General features: G+C 42.0%; 1 protein-coding gene and 1 pseudogene across 1 annotated transcript in view; one reads left to right on the top strand and one right to left on the bottom strand.

Moving 5' to 3' along the window:
- Positions 1-369: 369 nt before the first annotated feature.
- Positions 370-18,777, bottom strand: part of LRRC66 (leucine rich repeat containing 66) — a 29,590-nt gene continuing 11,182 nt past the window's right edge. Inside the window, exons 2-4 of the mRNA XM_023183147.2 lie at positions 14,867-15,036; positions 4,467-4,656; positions 370-2,901 (exon numbers count right to left, since the gene is read on the bottom strand). Of these exons, the coding sequence (XP_023038915.1) occupies positions 1,094-2,901; positions 4,467-4,656; positions 14,867-15,036 (2,168 nt within the window). The 3' untranslated portion in view covers positions 370-1,093. The remainder of the gene's footprint in view (positions 2,902-4,466; positions 4,657-14,866; positions 15,037-18,777) is intronic.
- Positions 15,518-16,455, top strand: LOC111520441 (annotated as a pseudogene).

Here is an 18,777-nt window from a genome sequence, read left to right as displayed (position 1 = left end):
ATATGAATTTGGGCAACTAGGGTTAAGAATGCGAGTCTGGAGCTTGGAAGGGAGGTAGGACTTGCCATGCAGATTTGGCATATCTGTGTAGAGCCGGTTGCTGAGGCAGTGAGGTTCAAGGAGAAAGGAATCATAAAGAAAGACTAGGAATAAACAAACACCCTTGAGGAGTGCTGTCTTTAAGAAGGCAAGCAGAGGGGGGATATCAAGAAGGAAGACGAGAAAATATTGTGAAGCAGAGGATGAACAGAAGGACACAGCTCATGATGACTAGAGTGTAGCAAGTCATGCCAAGGAAGGGCTAGGCAAGGATATGCCAGAGAATCTTTTTCTTTATATAAATCATCAATTGTTTACTTGAAAATTGATTTTTTAATTTACACTTTGTTCTAAAAAGTGGTCCCACTTATCTTTTAACATAACTTATTTAAAAACATTTATAATTACTCAGAATTTTCTCAATTTTGCAGTTTCATGATTAGCCTCCAAAAATTTGTGCTAGTGTGTGTTCAGAATTCATTAAAATCTGTCCAGCATTTCCACTTAAGTGCTTTAATATGTATGAAAAAAAGTCACTTGAATTCTCTTTGATGATAAAGTTGAACATCCTTGTCTTTGTCATCCTAAAGCTGTTCTTTTCAGAGAGCCAAATCCCATCAGATTGCTCCAGGTCTGTATTTGAGAAGGAAAGTTAGAATCATTTTATCTAACTGCAACAGATTATCTTCTGAATATTTACCCCAACCTATTGATGAAGTGCCTCTGTGTTCTTAGTGAACTGGTTTTGTTTGGGAGCTCTTGTAATAACGGTGCATAGTTCTTGGAATGATCTCAAAATATTCCCCTCTTTCTCTTTCACACTGAAGAGCAGGTTCATCCCCACAGGATGTTAACAAGTGTGTTTAGCTTATAACCCTTCTAGAATCATCCTCCTCAAGTGGGCCCACAAAATCCTTATTTGCATCAGTGTCCACCTGGTTGGAATTCATGTTGTCTCCTTCAGGATCTTGTTGTGAAGGTTTTAGTTTTCCCCCATCATGATCATTAAAGGAATATTGTTTAGAGCTGTGAATATTTCCTTAATGAAAGTTTCTTATTTTAAAATGTCTGAGTCTCTTTCACGGAAGGCAGCCTTATCGGGATCTGAGGGAACTTCAGCAGAACATGGTGGTGTTTGTTGTAAAACATCCACATTAGAACATTCTAAGTCTCTAACTGAGCAATGCCATTCTGCTGCCTTGGATTGAAAAGGTGTGCCATAATCATAAGTAAACATGCCCGGAATCTTATCCCCTAAGGGACTATTCCCCAGTGACCTGGGCCAGGGTGAAGGGCCCTCAGATCTGTCAGTGTCAGAGGCATTTTCCAGATGAGTCTTGTACACACCAGAGTCTGGAGTGGAAATGAGAGGTTTTTCAAAGCGATCTTCCTGATTCTTGCATTTCCCTGGAATTGTTTGGAAGGTGACATTGTCCTCAAGACTGTCTACAGCCATCACATTGTCCTTGTTTGCCCGTGAGCTCTCGTCCTGCAGGGGCTCCTCGTCAGGTGCTGCTTCTTCAGTCTTGCTCCTCGCACCCTCTGAACTTATGGAGCTCAGAGTGAACAGAGACCCCTCATCAGAGTCACAGTCACTCTCCAACTCACAGCAAGTGTCAGAAAGAGTGGATTTCTGCACTGGTTCCTTGTTAGCAGGAGTGACATCCAGGCCACCATTCCATCTTGGAGGAAAGAATGATGGGCCTGTGTCTCTTGGGTCACCGTGTGGAACCTCGCTGTAGTGGGCTGAAAGTGCTCCCTCAGCATTTGCCCCCGAGAGCCTTGGCTGCCATATGCTCAGCAAATCAATGGACGAACTCACTTGCCTTTCCTTAGAAAATTCCACCTGCGAGTCCCAAAGTGACTGTTCAGTGCCCCCTCTTTCCTTACTGTCTACAATCCTCTGTGCTTCTGCATGTGTTAGCATTTTACAGAGGGAAGCTGTCATTTCTCCAGAGAGGGACGGGTCTAATTCATTGGAATCATAACGGCTTGAGCCAGAGACAGCGTGAGAGGAGCCAGAGACAGCATGAGAGGTGCCAGCTACAGAAGGGACGCCCACTGAATGTGCACTGAGAGACTCTTCCTGGGCCACAGTTTCATAAGTCCGTTCTCCAAGAACATCATTCCTATGGATGTGGTCCTGCGTTGCTGACATTAGTTCATGGTTACCAGCATGTGGATGTCTCTGGAGAATGGAATAGACTGCACTATCATTTCCACTTCCTGCCCCGGTGTTGTCCCCGCACTGTCCTGAGCTCTGCGGACTGCCAGGATCCTTCCGTCTGCTTCCAAGAGTTCTATCAGGAATTACGGTGGCATGTGAGTGTGGCTGCGTCACCCAGAAAGGGGTCTGGTTCTTGTAGAGGCTTAGATGAGGAAATGCTTGGCGCAGATGGGACTCCGGGTGTGGTGTGTGCCCCACAGCTTGGATATCATCGTAAAAGCCCTCGTTTGAACACGCGTTGTCCAGGCCAGGGCTTTTGTTCTGGCACTTTTGTCGCCACAGTCTGTCAACATAAGGCCTTGTGAAAGCCCCCAGGCAGAAAGCGAGAACGAATGTGATGAACACTGACAGGCACACTGCCAGAGCCAGGTCCTGGGGAGCGTCCTCCTTTCTGCCGGCAGTCTGCACATCGCCGGTGCTTCTAACACTCCTTGGCAGCCATCTCTGCTTCTCCCTAAGACTAGAGCTGGTCCTTGCCTTCTTCCCCAGAGTGGAAACACCCATGTGCCTTCCTCCCTGGGGCCTCCCTGCTTTGCTCCTTATGAGGCTTTTCACGGGATGCAGATGAATGGGAGGAATGCTGGTTTCCCTGGAAATCCTGCTCCGGGGAGTACCCCCATTGGCCTCCTCACTCCCTGAAAGTGGGATTACAAAAATACACATTAAGCGAACATTGAAATAAGATTCCAGGGGCTTTTCTTCTTTCTTTTTTTCAGAATTGGGGTCTCTGTCACCCAGCTTGGAGAGGGGTGGCACAATCATAACTCACTGAAGCCTCAGACTCCTGGGCTCAAGCGATCCTCCTACCTCAGCCCCCAGAGTAGCTGGGACTACAGGTGTGTGCCACCACACCTGGGCTGCTTTTTTTTATTTTCCATTTTATAGAGACAAGGGTTGTAATTACGTTGCCAAGGCTGGTCTCAAACTCTTGGCATCAAGCGATTCTTGTCCCTCGGCCTCCTGAACAGCTGGGACTACAGGTGTGAGCCACTGCCCCCAGCTCCAGATTCTAGGAGTTTCAGAAGCTTCTGTGAATCCTCCTCAGTCCTTATCTAGCTACATGTTAAAGTGTACATTACATGATGATCAGCAGTTTAAAAATATTATTCATTCATTCGTTTTTGTTTAATGCCAACAGCATGTTTATGGTTGTATGCATTTACACATGGCTATCAGGCTGAGGTCTGTTGCTCAGAGGTCCTGGAGGTTGTATGTGCCTTAGGCTTCCTGCCTCACTGCTGCCTGTGGGAGGAAGAAGCCAGACTAGAGGGACAGCCACATGTACATGGCTTCTCCTTCCTCCATAATCTTACCTACTCCATGTGCTGGTAAACAGCAAAAATATTCCATTTTCTTTACTGGTTCCTGACATTTCACTCTCTACCCTCAGAATGTCAGTTGTGGAGTGAAACAAATGTAGCTGATGACATTAAGACTTCTCTCTGATCTTCATGAATTTCCTCTAAACCTGGTAGGCATGGCCATGTTGCTACTTGAATGGCAGTCCTGAATAGAACAGAATCTATGACTCATTTTTTTATGGACTTTTTTTTTTTCTATATATGAGGTTGTGATTTAGCCAAGGTAGTTAATGTAAAAAAAAAAAAAAAAAAAAAAGCTTCCCAGAATGTTCAACGCCAGTAACATATTCCAGCACTTTGGGAGAGGGGCAAGGAACAAATCAAAGGAAAATATGCTTTTGTAATATGTGTGTGTGTTTTGTGTATGTAGAGGCTCATACCTTTAGAATGTTAGCAAACATTTAAAATAATTATATTTCTAATTTTAAAAGTTCTTTCTTTAATAGATTATTTGTTAGGAATTTGGATAAAACTGTGATATTATATTTTACTCAATTTTTAATTCTTGTCTAATGCCAACAGCCTGTCTATAGTTCTTGAGAATAAAGTTTGGTGTGTCAGAACAAAACTCTCTTCTAGTGGAATTTCTCCTTTTGACCAAATCCAGTTGATGCTGAATGAGTTGAACTGTGTTTCTTTGACCACATGAAGAAAATAATTGATGAACTGAGGAAAACAGTTATTTGGCACCAGTGATTTTTCTATGACACAGACTGACTAATGCCAAGGATCAGCACTTTTGCTTTCAGGGGGACTGTCATTATTTCAAATGAGACTAAAATGTTTATGTGCATTTTTCAGTATAAATGGAGCCTTTCAGAGAGACATTACTGACTTACCTATACACCTGTTGCAAATGAGATTCCACTTTTTCCTCCAGGATTCAGAAATAAAATTTTGAAAGACTGTCACACTATCATCACACTGCCAGTGATTATCAGCCAAGTCAACCACTAGATGGGGAAATTCTAAACCTATGATCATCATTGGTAGGATGGTGGACAGATCATTGTTGCTGAGGTCTATGACCTGTTTGAGAAGAAACAAGTTTATGATGGTCTGTGGATAAAGACATTTAGAGATAAAATAAATGAGTTACAGAAAAATACTGTTTATGTCTCTGTGGAGGCAATATGGATTTGACACTGGTTTACAAGTCATGGAATAGTGGGTTTTAAGTCTCTGTTCTACCCCTAAAAAGTTTACAAGTCTTGACAAATTGTTTACTTTCTATAAGCCTCCCTCCCAGGGTTGCTGGAAGCATTAAATGTATATGAAAGCTTTAAGTATCATGCCTATATTTGATGCTTAATCATTTTCTCTTCCTTCTTTCCTGAGTATAATTTGTATTGTTAAATAAAACCTAGATGCTCACGTTATCAAGGTCTAGAATTGGATACCAGGTCAAGAATTTCTAGAACTATAGCAATCTTGAAAGCAGCAGAAAATACTGGATGATGAAAATGTAGAACACAGAACTGTGGTTGACCAGAAATCTTATTTATTTATTTTTTCTGGTAGAGATGAAATCTCACTATGTTGCTTAATTGGACTCAAATTCCTGGGCTCAAGTAATCCTCCCAAGGCCTTGGCCTCCCGAAATGCTGGAATTACAGGCATGCACCTGGCCTCAAAGAGAGGCCTTTTGAATCAAATATTATCTCAAGAGTAGTAATACATTTCTCTGCATCCATGGCTATTGGCTATTCAGTACATGCAGTATGACTAATTTTTCTAGTCTGATCAGAAATCAAGGGGAAAGGGGAACAAGAAGGATCCAGTGGCTCTAGAAACAGAGAGCAGGATCTGTAGACGTCGGACATGACAGGAGCATGACACAGCAGGGAAAGCACAGTTAGGAGGAGCTTTAGCTGCCATTTGCAGAGCCCTGCTGGGTCCCAGACATGCCAGTAGGTACTTCACATACATGACCTCTGATCTCAACAATTTCCTCATTTTCACCTATTCTGCAGAGGAAGAAGCGGGGTTAAGTCACACAGTATATCCTACATAGACCCTAGCACCTAGTACACAGCAGGTACTGTGTAAACAACAGAAAGGAAGGAAGGAATGAATGAAATGGTAGAGCTGAGATCTGATCTGGCTTCACAGTTGTATGCCTTCCACTGCAGAACACACCCTCTTGGAGTCTGAGCCTCTGCAGCACTAGAGTGAAGGAAGGGCTGGGTTGAGGAGGCCTGGGGCAGAGGCACCAGAGTGGCTCATGAGGTTTGGGGAGAGGCAGGCGGTTATTAGGAAAAGAGAAAATAATAAAAACGAAAATACAGTCCTTGCTTTCAAAAAAGAGGATGATGAATAAAAGCTAGAAAGGCTGACTGTTATCAAGACCAATTGTTTTATAGACACCTGGGAAAAATCAGCACTTACGTTTTGGGTTATGTAAATTCCTAAAGAAGGGCTTATTCAAGCAAATAATCAAACAATGCCACAAACAAGACCATTACATACAGAATCACAATTTTTTTGTGAATTTGGGTAGTAAGCGTGAATTTTCCATTAATGAATAGCCAAGCAGTGTTGACTCTCAAAAGAAGGTTGCCAGAAATTGGAGGTAGGAGACTGTGGGATTGGAAAGAAAAAATATTTAGCTTTAGCCTCATCTTGGTGAGGATCAGTAGCTTTCTTATATATCGCTTGACAGCAGATTGAAATATTCTGATGTTTTACAGGTAATTATTTTCTTTTTAGTGCATGTCTGCATTGATTTTTTTGTCCTAGCATCTTATTATATTACAAATAATGGAACCAAAAGCAAAACTGGAGGGAGGATAGAAAAATTAATAAAATGACTCAGGAGGAACAATTTCTGAGAGAGGAGTAAAACAGAATGGTACAATTTGGTTAAAGAAATACCCATCTACCAGCATTTGAAAGGGGTATACATAATGGAAAGATTGGGAGAAACATATATAATATTGCTTCACAAATCCTGCATTTAAGAAGAATGGGATAAGATAAGGAAAAGAAATGCTAATTTGAAATGTCAGTGAAACTTATTTCATCCATGAAAGCATGGTGATGAATTTGTGCTTTGAAAGATCTATCTGGCTTCTGAAAAGATTTCCACATGGGAAATCACATAGAATAGTGCAAGTATGAAATTCACTGCCCAGAAGAAAACAACAGCCATTTTGATATTCAGCATTTTTGGTACCAAATATGTTCATCATGTTCCAAAACCAGTTTTTAGAGATATTGCCAAACATGCAGAAGGGATATTAAAGGAGAAGAAATGGTATGATTCTAGGGCAGTTACAGTGCATTGAGAATTACAGTTGTATATAAAACATCCTCGAGGTTGATTTTTAGTCTGGCTGTGGCATCCATTACCTGTGAGCTGCAGAAGACTCATAGAGCACAATAAAATGCACAGGAAATACAACAGATGAAGGACAAATTACATATACAAGGAGTATACAATATACTACAAATTAACTACCAAATTAGGTGGACCTTTTCATCTGTCCTCATGACTACTGTAGCAGACAGACTCTAGGATGGTCTCCAATGATCCTGCCTCCTTGGTGATCAGGCCCTTGAGTACTCTCCTCCCCTTGGGTGCAGGCAGGACCAATGATTTGTTTCTAACCAACAGACTATGGAAAACAATGGAATGCCACTTCCATGATGACATTTATGAAGAATTATACCATTCTTGCTAGCAGACTCTCTCCCTCACTGGCTCTGAAACAAGCTGCCACATTGTGAACCGCCCTATGGAGAGGCCCACATGGTATAGAACTGAAGGCAGGCTTTGTCCAACAGCCAGCAAGAAACTGAGCCCTTACTCCAGTAGCCCACAAGGAACTGAATCCTGCTGATGGCCACATGAACTTGCAAGAGAATCCTTTTCTAGCTCGGCTTTTCAGTTAGACTCTAGCCTTTGCCAGCACTTTGATTGCAGCCTCTTGAGAGACCCTTAAGTGGAGACCCCAGGTAAGCCATGCCTGGATTCCTGTCTCATAGAAATTGTGAGATAATCTATGTGTGTGGTTTTAAGCTGGTAAATTTGTAGTAATGTATTATGCAGCAATAGATAACTAATACTCCTATCCATGTCCATCACCCATTTATTCATTCCTTTGTTTATTTGATAAGTATTTTAAAATATGTGTTAGGTACTAGGCATATGCTAAGCACGGGAAAAGAAAACAGGTATGATGTATGTCCTCAAAGAGCTTACCATAGGGTAGAAGGGTGTGAGGGCACAGGTATTAACAACTAATCATACCTAAAACTAAGTAATTTCAGCTGGGACAAGTGCAATGAGAGGAAATGTATAGCATGTTTTAAGTGTTTAGGAAGGGGAATTAATTTAATCTGGAGGCCCAGGGAAGGCCTCCATGAGGAAATAATATTTTAGCAAAACTGACAGGATTAACAGAAGTTGGCTCCAGGCAAAGGACCAACAAGTGGGGAGGAGTTGAAGTGAAAACAGAGGCAGGAGTGCAGACAGCCAGGGAAGAGGCTTGAAAGGAGACTGGAGAGGCAGTCAGGGGTCAGGTCCTTGAAGTGAAATCTTGGAAGGGTTTTAACCAAGAAGTGGCAGAATCAGATTTCTATGATAAAAGAGCAGGGGACAGTGGCCATTTTAAAATTTCTATACACAGACTGCATTTATAAAGTGCTTACTGTATTCTAAGCACTGCTCTAAGCACTGTATATGTATTAAAGCAATTCTCACAAAACTCTGAGAGGAACTAAATTATCTTCATTTTTCAGAAGAGAAAAGTGAGACACAGAGAGATTTGAAAACTTGCTTAAGATACTGTGGCTGGAAAGTGGCCGAGGTTAAGTTTAAGCACAGGCAGCTGGCTCAAGGCCACACTCCCCATCACTGCTTCACTAGTCTCCCTTCTGCAGAAGAGGGATTCCAGGAGCCATTCTGGTTGGAAGTGGGGAGTTGGAGGCTTATCTTGCAGCTATGCATGAATAGCACTTTGCAGAACACTGGGAAAACCTCAGTTTTCTATGTTGGCATTGCTTAATATGATAGCCACACCAATAGATGACTAACAAACCTATCCATGTCCATCAGCCACTTATTCATTCCTTTGTTCATTTAACAAGTATTTAAACATATGTATCAGGTACCAGGCATATGCTAAGCACTGGAAAACAAAACACATATCATATATGTACTCAAAGAGCTTAAACTTGGCTATTGAGCAATTAAAACAGGGGTGGTCCAAACTGGGATGTGTGGTAAGTGCAAAATATCCACCAGGTTTTGAAGACTTACTATGAAAAGGGGATATGGAGGGGTGCACCCAAGATGGCTGAATAGGAACAGCTCCAGCCTCCAGCTCCTAGCGTGAGTGACACAGAAGACGGGTGATTTCTGCATTTTCAACTGAGGTACCGGGTTCATCTCACTGGGGCATGTCGGACAGTTGGCGCTGGTCCACAGGTGCAGCCTGACCAGCGAGAGCTGAAGCAGGGCGAGGCGTCACCTCACCTGGGAAGTGCAAGGGGGAAGGGAATTCCTTTTCCTAGCCAAAGGAAATTGAGACACACAACACCTGGAATATCGGGTAACACCCACCCTAATACTGCACTTTACCAAGGGTCTTAGCAAATGGCACACCAGGAGATTATATCCCACACCTGGCCTAGAGGGTCCCATGCCCACGGAGCCTCCCTCATTACCAGCACAGCAGTCTGAGATCTAACTGCAAGGCAGCAGCGAGGCTGGGGGAGGGGCGCCCACCATTGCTGAGGCTTAAGTAGGTAAACAAAGCCGCCAGGAAGCTCAAATTGGGAGGAGCCCACCATAGCTCAAGAAGGCCAGCCTGCCTCTGTAGACTGTTCCTCTGGGGACAGGTCATAGCTAAACAAAAAGCAGCAGAAACCTCGGCAGAGGTAAATGCCCCTGTCTCACAGCTTTGAAGAGAGCAGTGGATCTTCCAGCATGGAGGTTGAGATCTGAGAACAGACAGACTGTCTGCTCAATTGGGTCCCTGACCTCTGAGTAGCCTAGCTGGGAGACATCCCCACTAGGTGCAGACCAACACCTCACATCTCATACAGTGGGGTACACCCCTGAGACGAAGCTTCCAGAGCAAGAATCAGAAAGCAACACTCGCTGTCCAGCAATATTCTATCTTCTGCAGCCTCTGCTGCTGATACCCAGGCAAACAGGGTCTGGAGTGGACCTCAAGCAAACTCCAACAGACCTATAGCTGAGGGTCCTGATTGTCAGAAGTAAAATTAACACACAGAAAGGATACCCACACCAAAACCCCATCAGTACATCGCCATCATCAAAGACCAAAGGCAGATAAAACCACAAAGATGGGGAAAAAGCAGTGCAGAAAAGCTGGAAATTCAAAAAATCAGAGTGCATCTCCCCCTCCAAAGGAATGCAGTTCATCGCCAGCAACGGAATAAAGCTGGATGGAGAATGACTTTGACGAGTTGAGAGAAGAAGGCTTCAGTCGATAAAACTTCTCAGAACTAAAGGAGGAACTACGTAACCAGTGCAAAGAAACTAAAAATCTTGAAAAAAGATTTGACCAATGGCTAACTAGAATAACCAATGTAGAGAAGTCCTTAAAACAATTGATAGAGATGAAAACCATAACACGAGAACTACGTGACGAATGCACAAGCTTCAGTAACCGACTCAATCATCTGGAAGAAAGAGTATCAGCGATTGAAGATCAAATGAATAAAATGAAGTGAGAAGAGAAGTGTAGAGAAAAAAGAGAAAAAGGAAATGAACAAAGTCTCCAAGAAATATGGGATTATGTGCAAAGACCAAATCTATGTCTGATTGGGATGCCTGAAAGTGATGGGGACAATGGAACCAAGTTGGAAAACACTCTTCAGGATATCATCCAGGAGAACTTCCCCAACCTAGTAAGGCAGGCCAACATTCAAATTCAGGAAATACAGAGAACACCACAAAGATACTCCTTGAGAAGAGCAACTCCAAGATACATAATTGCCAGATTCACCAAAGTTGAAATGAAGGAAAAAATGTTAAGGGCAGCCAGAGAGAAAGGTCGGGTTACCCACAAAGGGAATCCCATCAGACTAACAGCAGATCCCTCGGCAGAAACTCTCCAAGCCAGAAGAGAGTGGGGACCAATATTCAACATTCTTAAAGAAAAGAATTTTGAACCCAGAATTTCATATCCAGCCAAACTAAGTTTCAAAAGTGAAGGAGAAATAAAATCCTTTACAGACAAGCAAATGCTTAGAGATTTTGTCACCACCAGGCCAGCCCTAAAGGGGTCCTGAAGGAAGCACTAAACATGGAAAGGAACAACCAGTACCAGCCATTGCAAAAACATGTCAAAATGTAAAGTTCATTGATGCTAGGAAGAAACTGCATCAACTAGCGAGCAAAATAACCAGCTAATATCATAATGACAGGATCAAGTTTACACATAACAATATGAACCTTAAATGTAAATGGACTAAATGGTCCAATTAAAAGACACAGACTGACAAATTGGACAAAGACTCAAGACCCATCAGTTTGCTGTATTCAGGATACCTATCTCACATGCAGAGACACACATAGGCTCAAAATAAAGGGATGGAGGAAGATCTACCAAGCAAATGGAGAACAAAAAAAAAGCAGGTGTTGCAATCCGAGTCTCTGATAAAACAGACTTTAAACCATCAAAGATCAAAAGAGACAAAGAAGGACACTACATAATGGTAAAGGGATTAATTCATCAGGAAGAGCTACCTATCCTAAATATCTAAGCACCCAATACAGGAGCACCCGGATTCATAAAGCAAGTCCTTAGAGACTTACAAAGAGACTTAGACTCCCATACAATAATAATGGGAGACTTTAACACCCCACTGTCAACATTAGACAGATCAACGAGACAGAAAGTCAACAAGGATATCCAGGAATTGAACTCAGCTCTGTACCAAGCAGACCTAATAGACATCTACAGAACTCTCCACCCCAAATCAACAGAATATACATTCTTCTCAGCACCACATCACACTTATTCCAAAATTGACCACATAGTTGGAAGTAAAGCACTCCTTATCAAATGTAAAAGAAGAAAATTATAACAAACTGTCTCTCAGACCACAGTGCAATCAAACTAGAACTCAGGACTAAGAAACTCAATCAAAACTGCTCAACCACATGGAAACTGAATAACCTGCTCCTGAATGACTACTGGGTACAAAACGAAATGAAGGCAGAAATAAAGATGTTCTTTGAAACCAGTGAGAACAAAGACATAACATACTAGAATCTCTGGGACACATTTAAAGCAGTGTGTAGAGGGAAATTTAGAGCACTAAATGCCCACAAGAGAAAGCTGGAAAGACCTAAAATTGACACCCTAGCATCACAGTTAAAAGAACTAGAGAAGCAAGAGCAAACACATTCAAAAGCTAGCAGAAGGCAAGAAATAACTAAGATCAGAGCAGAACTGAAGGAGATAGAGATACAAAAAACCCTCCAAAAAATCAATGAATCCAGGAGCTGGTTTTTTGAAAAGATCAACAAAATTGACAGACCCCTGGCAAGACTAATAAAGAAGAGAGAAGAATCAAATAGACGCAATAAAAAATGATAAAGGGGATATCACCACCGACCCCACAGAAATACAAACTACCATCAGAGAATACTATAAACACCTCTATGCAAATAAACTAGAAACCCTAGAAGAAATTGATAATTTCCTGGACACTTACACTCTCCCAAGACTAAACCAGGAAGAAGTTGAATCCCTGAATAGACCAATAGCAGGCTCTGAAATTGAGACAATAATTGATAGCCTACCAACCAAAAAAAGTCCTGGACCAGACGGATTCACAGCTGAATTCCACCAGAGATACAAGGAGGAGTTGGTACCATTTCTTCTGAAACTATTCCAATCAATAGAAAAAGAGGGAATCCTCCCTAACTCATTTTACGAGGCCAACATCATCCTGATACCAAAGCCTGACAGAAATACAGCAAGAAAAGAAAATTTTAAACCACTATCCCTGATGAACATCGATGCAAAAATTCTCAGTAAAATACTGGCAAACCGGATCCAGCAGCACATCAAAAAGCTTATCCACCATGATCAAGTGGGCTTCATCCCTGGGATGAAAGGCTGGGTCAATATATGCAAATCAGTAAATGTAATTCAGCATATAAACAGAACCAAAGACAAAAACCACATGATTATCTCGACCGACGCAGAAAAGGCCTTTGACAAAATTCAACAGCCCTTCATGCTAAAAACTCTCAATAAATTCAGTATTGATGGAACGTATCTCAAAATAATAAGAGCTATTTATGACAAACCCACAGCTAATATCATACTGAATGGGGAAAAACTGGAAGCATTCCCTTTGAAAACTGGCATAAGACAGGGATGCCCTCTCTCACCACTCCTATTCAACATAGTGTTGGAAGTTCTGGCTAGGGCAATCAGGCAACAGAAAGAAATCAAGGGTATTCAGTTAGGAAAAGAATAAATCAAATTGTCCCTGTTTGCAGATGACATGATTGTATATTTAGAAAACCCCATTGTCTCAGCCCAAAATCTCCTTAAGCTGATAAGCAACTTCAGTGAAGTCTCAGGATACACAATTAATGTGCAAAAATCACAAGCATTCTTATACACCAGTATCAGACAAACAGAGAGCCAAATCATGAATGAACTCCCATTCACAATTGCTTCAAAGAGAATAAAATACCTAGGAATCCAACTTACAAGGGATGTAAAGGACCTCTTCAAGGAGAACTACAAACCACTGCTCACTGAAATAAAGGAGGACACAAACAAATGGAAGAACATACCATGCTCATGGACAGGAAGAATCAATATTGTGAAAATGGCCATACTGCCCAAGGTAATTTATAGATTCAATGCCATCCCCATTAAGCTACCAATGACTTTCTTCACAGAATTGGAAAAAACTGCTTTAAAGTTCATATGGAACCAAAAAAGACCCCACATTGCCAAGACAACCCTATTATGGGGTGTGGGGGAGGGGGAAGGGATAGCATTAGGAGATATACCTAATGTAAATGACGAGTTAATGGGTGCAGCACACCAACATGGTACATGTATACATATGTAACAAACCTGCACGTTGTGCACATGTACCGTAGAACTTAAAGTGTAATAAAAAAGGGTGATATAAAATATTTCATTAATAATTTCTATATTGATGACATGTAAAATATAATATTCAGTAAATAACACCACTATGGTGAAATTCACTTGCGTATTTTAACTTTTTCAGTCTAGCTACTAACATTTAAAACATTTCACTCTAGCTACTAACATCTAACATTTAAAATTGCATGTGTGGCTCACATTCTATGTTTCTATTGAATGATGCTGGCCTATATAAAGAATGGGAGTTGTGGTGGTGATTATGGAGACGGAGGACTAAAGACTCTTCCAAACCATCTCATAGTGCTACACTGCAGGCCACTCCGGTGTTGCTAAAGGACCACTGAGAGGAGATTTTACAACATTCTCCCAAAGGGAAGGGTGTGGAGAAAAGTGCTTGGAGGAGAAGGGGCTGAAGCTGCTAGACCTCGAACAGGGCTTCAGGAGTTCCTTACCCTTACAGCTATTGGCATCTTGGGAGATTAACTGCAATGTGCCAGAGACAGGAACTATGGGGCCAAAATGTGACATAAATCTCCCCAATATGGGTTGGACATTTAGAACTACATGTGGCACATGTGCTATACAAGTAGGGAAATATTATCATTATCATTTTTATTGTTTTGTGTCCAATTTTGAAATGGAAGCAACAGGGTCACTGGGTTTCAGAGGCCCATCTAGTCCTGGGTCGTTGACATCTTAGCATCAGCCAGATTGGTTTACAGGGGCCTCCCCAAGCGTTCCATATTGCATAAGACCCCTGAGACCTTTCACCAATCTTGTAGCTTAGGGAGACAGCCTTACTAATAACTAATATTTAATTTCTTGCCAACTGGTAAGTGGAATGTAGGAGTTGGATATAATTTGACTTAGAAAAATAATGTGTCAATTCTTGCTGTTGAGTATTATGTTGGAGTAAAATTCATGTCCCTTGTTGTGGCCTTTGATTTTTGAGGCAAGAAAGAGACTTCAGCTCTTTAAGGGATCTTAAAATAGACGAACAGTTTTTGATTAATAGCCAGTACTACTGGACATGAAGAAACTCTTCAACAGAAATATGCTTCTAATGTAATTGCCCATGTCTCTTCCTTATTCAAATATTATAAAAATGATTTTAGAACCTGTAATTTTTTGAGGTCCTTGAAGGCTTGTGGGTGAATTTTGAATATCTTGTTGCTCTTTAAATAGAGATTCTCCAGTTGCAGGCAGTTGTGACAATCAGACCACCCTATTTGCAATATCCCATTGAATGACAGATCCAAACTCTGCAATGACTTCAGTTTCCACAGTCCTGTTAAAATGAAAAAGTAAGTTAAAATCTAAAGTGGTGAAATTTACTGCATCACTGTTTGTAATGTTGAAAAATTGGAGACAACATTAAGAGTTCTCAACTGAGGTATTGCTAAACAAAGTATAGTATATTAATACTATGAAATAATATGTGATCTCAAAGGATAATGAGACAGATCAACATGTAAACTGACTGAACAGGAAGAAAAAAGTTAAGTGCAGAATAGTATAGAGTATAAGTCCAATGTCCTTGGGAAAAAGAGCCATATGCAAACACATACACAGATTTTGAGTGAGCAGGAAAAGGCCTGGCAGGAGATAAACTCAACTACTAATAGTTACACTTAGGACTAGGATGATTGAGGGAAGTGAAGAGGGATAAGAAAAGAAACGTTGTTTTGAACACTTTTGAATTATTTCTTTCAATGAGCATGTACTACTTTTAAAATAAGAGAATCACTTCTTCTCCAAGAAAACACCAAATGGCAGATGACGCCAGTGCAGGGGGGCGGGGGGAAGGGGGGGAGGGCTGAGGCCCTGGTGGCCCTGGGGTGTCTTCCGCGGAGGTTTCGGCAGTGGCATCCGGGGCTGGGGTTCCAGCTGTGGACGGGGTCGGGGCCGAGGCCGCTGAGCTCGCAGAGGCAAGGCCAAGGATAAGGAGTGGATGCCCATCACCAAGCTGGGCCACTTGGTCAAGGACATGAAGATCAAATCCCTGGAGGAGATCTACCTCTTCTCCCTGCCCATTAAGGAATCTGAGATCATTGACTTTTTCTTGGGGGCTTCTCTCAAAGATGAAGTTTTGAAGATTATGCCCGTGCAGAAGCAGACCCGTGCTGGCCAGCGCACCAGGTTCAAGGCCTTTGTTGCTATAGGGGACTACAATGGCCACGTCGGCCTGGGTGTTAAAGTGCTCTAAGGAGATGGCCACCGCCATCCGTGGGGCCATCATCCTGGCCAAACTCTCCGTTGTCCCCATGCGCAGAGGCTACTGGGGGAACAAGATCGGCAAGCCCAACACCGTCCCTTGCAAGGTGACAGGCCGCTGCGGCTCTGTGCTGGTGTGCCTCATCCCTGCACCCAGGGGCACTGGCATCCTCTCAGCGCCTGTGTCCAAGAAGCTGCTCATGATGGCTGGTATTGATGACTGCTACACCTCAGCCCGGGGCTGCACTGCCTCCCTGGGCAACTTCGCCAAGGCCACGTTTGATGCCATCTCTAAGACCTACAGCTACCTGACCCCTGACCTCTGGAAGGAGACTGTGTTTACCAAGTCTCCCTATCAGGAATTCACTGACCACCTTGTCAAGACCCACACCAGAGTCTCTGTGCAGCAGACCCAGGCTCCAGCGGTGGCTACAACATAGGGTTTTTATACAAGAAAAATAAAGTGAATTAAGCCTGAAAAAAAAAAAAAAAAGAAGAGAATCAATTAAAAATATAACCTTGAGTGAAATATATGAAAAACATTTATTTGACTGAACTATATAGTAAAACTAAATAATCTTGCTAAACAATAGAGGAAAAAAGTTGTTTTGATGCTTTATTTACATGGATAAATTCTTCCGGTTTTAAGATTTTTCTCATTCTATTTTTTCCTGAGGCAGAGTCTCACTCTGTCACCCAGGCTGGAGTGCAGTGGCACAATCCCCACTCATTGCAACTTCCACCTCCCAGGTTCAAGTGAGTCTCCTGCCTCAGCCTCCCGAGTAACTGGGATTACAAGCGCCTGCCACCATGCCAGGCTAATTTCTTTTTTTGTATTTTTGGTAGAGACGGGGTTTCACCATGTTTGTCAGGCTGGTCTTGAACTCCTGACCTCAAGTGATCCACCGCCTTGGCCTCCCAAAATACTGGGATTACAGGCATGAGCCACCACACCCGGCTATCTTATGCTATTTTGTAGCCATGTCCTTTCTTGTAGCTACTCATTGTTAACATTATGACTATTCCTAGGCATTCTTGTGTTTCCCAAAGGTAGTAAGTTATAGCTAGATTTTGTTTTCCAGCAAAATAATCAAATTGAATTTTGGTCTCTGCCTTTGTATTTCACTTGATTTCAGAGAGTAATCAGGAGGTCCATTTGGCACTGAAAATAAATAAAGGTTGAGAAGGAGGTGCCAGTCATAGCTGTCTCTCAAATTTCATTTCCCATATGGGTCTCAGAAGGAAATGCCTGCATTTTTACATTTCCTTCTGCTCTGTTCTTGCATGTAGCCTGTATTTTTAATCAACAGAACAAGATCAGGTTGGTTCAATTACAGGAGGCTTTATTCCTTGCCTACCGTCTGCAAGGTGCGTATTGTAAGACTGATTATACAGGGAGATGACTTAATTGAAATGGCTGCATCATCAAGATTGTCATATATTCATTTAATTGTATACATGCTAAGCAAGAGATCATCAGGACACCGAATCGATCAAAACATTATGGGCAAGGCAGTCAGTGCTGAGGACAAGCATGGACAACATAGAATCTTTACTCTTAAAAGAGTTTAATCTGATCCAATGATAAGACATAAACTCAAGGTAAAGTTACTAGTTATACAGAGTAGTTCATCACATGGACCGTCTGACCATAAAATTAATTTTTATTTGTTTGTTTGCCTATCAGATGATCAAGTCCTCTCAGGGCAGAATTCACATGTTTGAACTTCTGCAATGCTTGGTGGAATACAGTATACATTCAATAGGCCAGAGGCCACCACGTCTGGCCTGCATAGAGATTTAAAAATCATTGTACTGACATTAAAAATTCAATAAAAATTTGCATTTCTGGCTTCTCTTAAGAAAACTGGAAGTTGTAATCGGCACAAGATGACATTTGGCTGGAGCTGAATGAAGGCTGCCTGCTGTCGATGGGGGTATGAGCTTATAGAAGATTATCATTTCTTTGTACTCATGTCTCTGTCAAAAACAAGAAAACAGACTGGGCACAGTGGCTGATGCCTGTAATCCTAGCACTTCGGAGGCTGAGGCAGGTGAATCACTTGAGGTCAGGAGTTCAAGACCAGCCTGGGCAACGTGGTGAAACCCTGTCTCTACTAAAAATACAAAAATTAGCCAGTGTGGTAGTGTTTGAGTCCGGGAGGCAGAGGTTGCAGTGAGTCGAGATCCATGCCACTGTACTCCAGCTGGGGCAACAGAGTGAGACTCCGTCTCAAAAACAAACAAACAAACAAAAAACAACAACGACAATGACAAAAGAAACAGGAAAACAAAGGATAGGCCAAGAAGACCTTTTTTTTTCTTTTTTTTTTTTTTTTAGTGGGAGAGAAGTAAGACATATTCAGCTTATTCTCGTAAAAAATATTTCCATATTGGTTTGGAAATGACCATTGCCCAAGTCCCTGTGCACTACCCTGCTGCCCTGAGCACTTACTTCAGTCTATCTTCTCCTTGTCCCCAGTCCAGCAGCACCTGGCTCCAGCACTACAGACAGGAGGCATCCAACTGTGGAGCCCAGGCTGAAGGCCAGTTGTTAAATATTTTGAACATAATCTCTGGAGAAAATGTTTCTTTGTGCATAGAAGCATATTCCTACATCTTTTAATATGCAAGCATATGGGTCTGTCAGAAAAAAATGCAAAATAAGACACCAACATGAAAGAAGCTACAGCTTTCTTAACATTTTCATGATACCTGCCTGGCCTATATAAGGATGCAAACTCATGATTCCTAAAATATCTCAGTGCTTAATTGAATTGAGTAAGTGCCCTAGGAGCTCAGTGGAGGCAGCGAT

The sequence above is a fragment of the Piliocolobus tephrosceles genome, chromosome 3 (genome assembly GCF_002776525.5).
Source record: "Piliocolobus tephrosceles isolate RC106 chromosome 3, ASM277652v3, whole genome shotgun sequence".
Classification (NCBI taxonomy): Eukaryota; Metazoa; Chordata; class Mammalia; order Primates; family Cercopithecidae; genus Piliocolobus; species Piliocolobus tephrosceles.
Note: the sequence above shows the minus strand (reverse complement) of the source record. Positions and strands in the feature narration are given on the sequence as shown.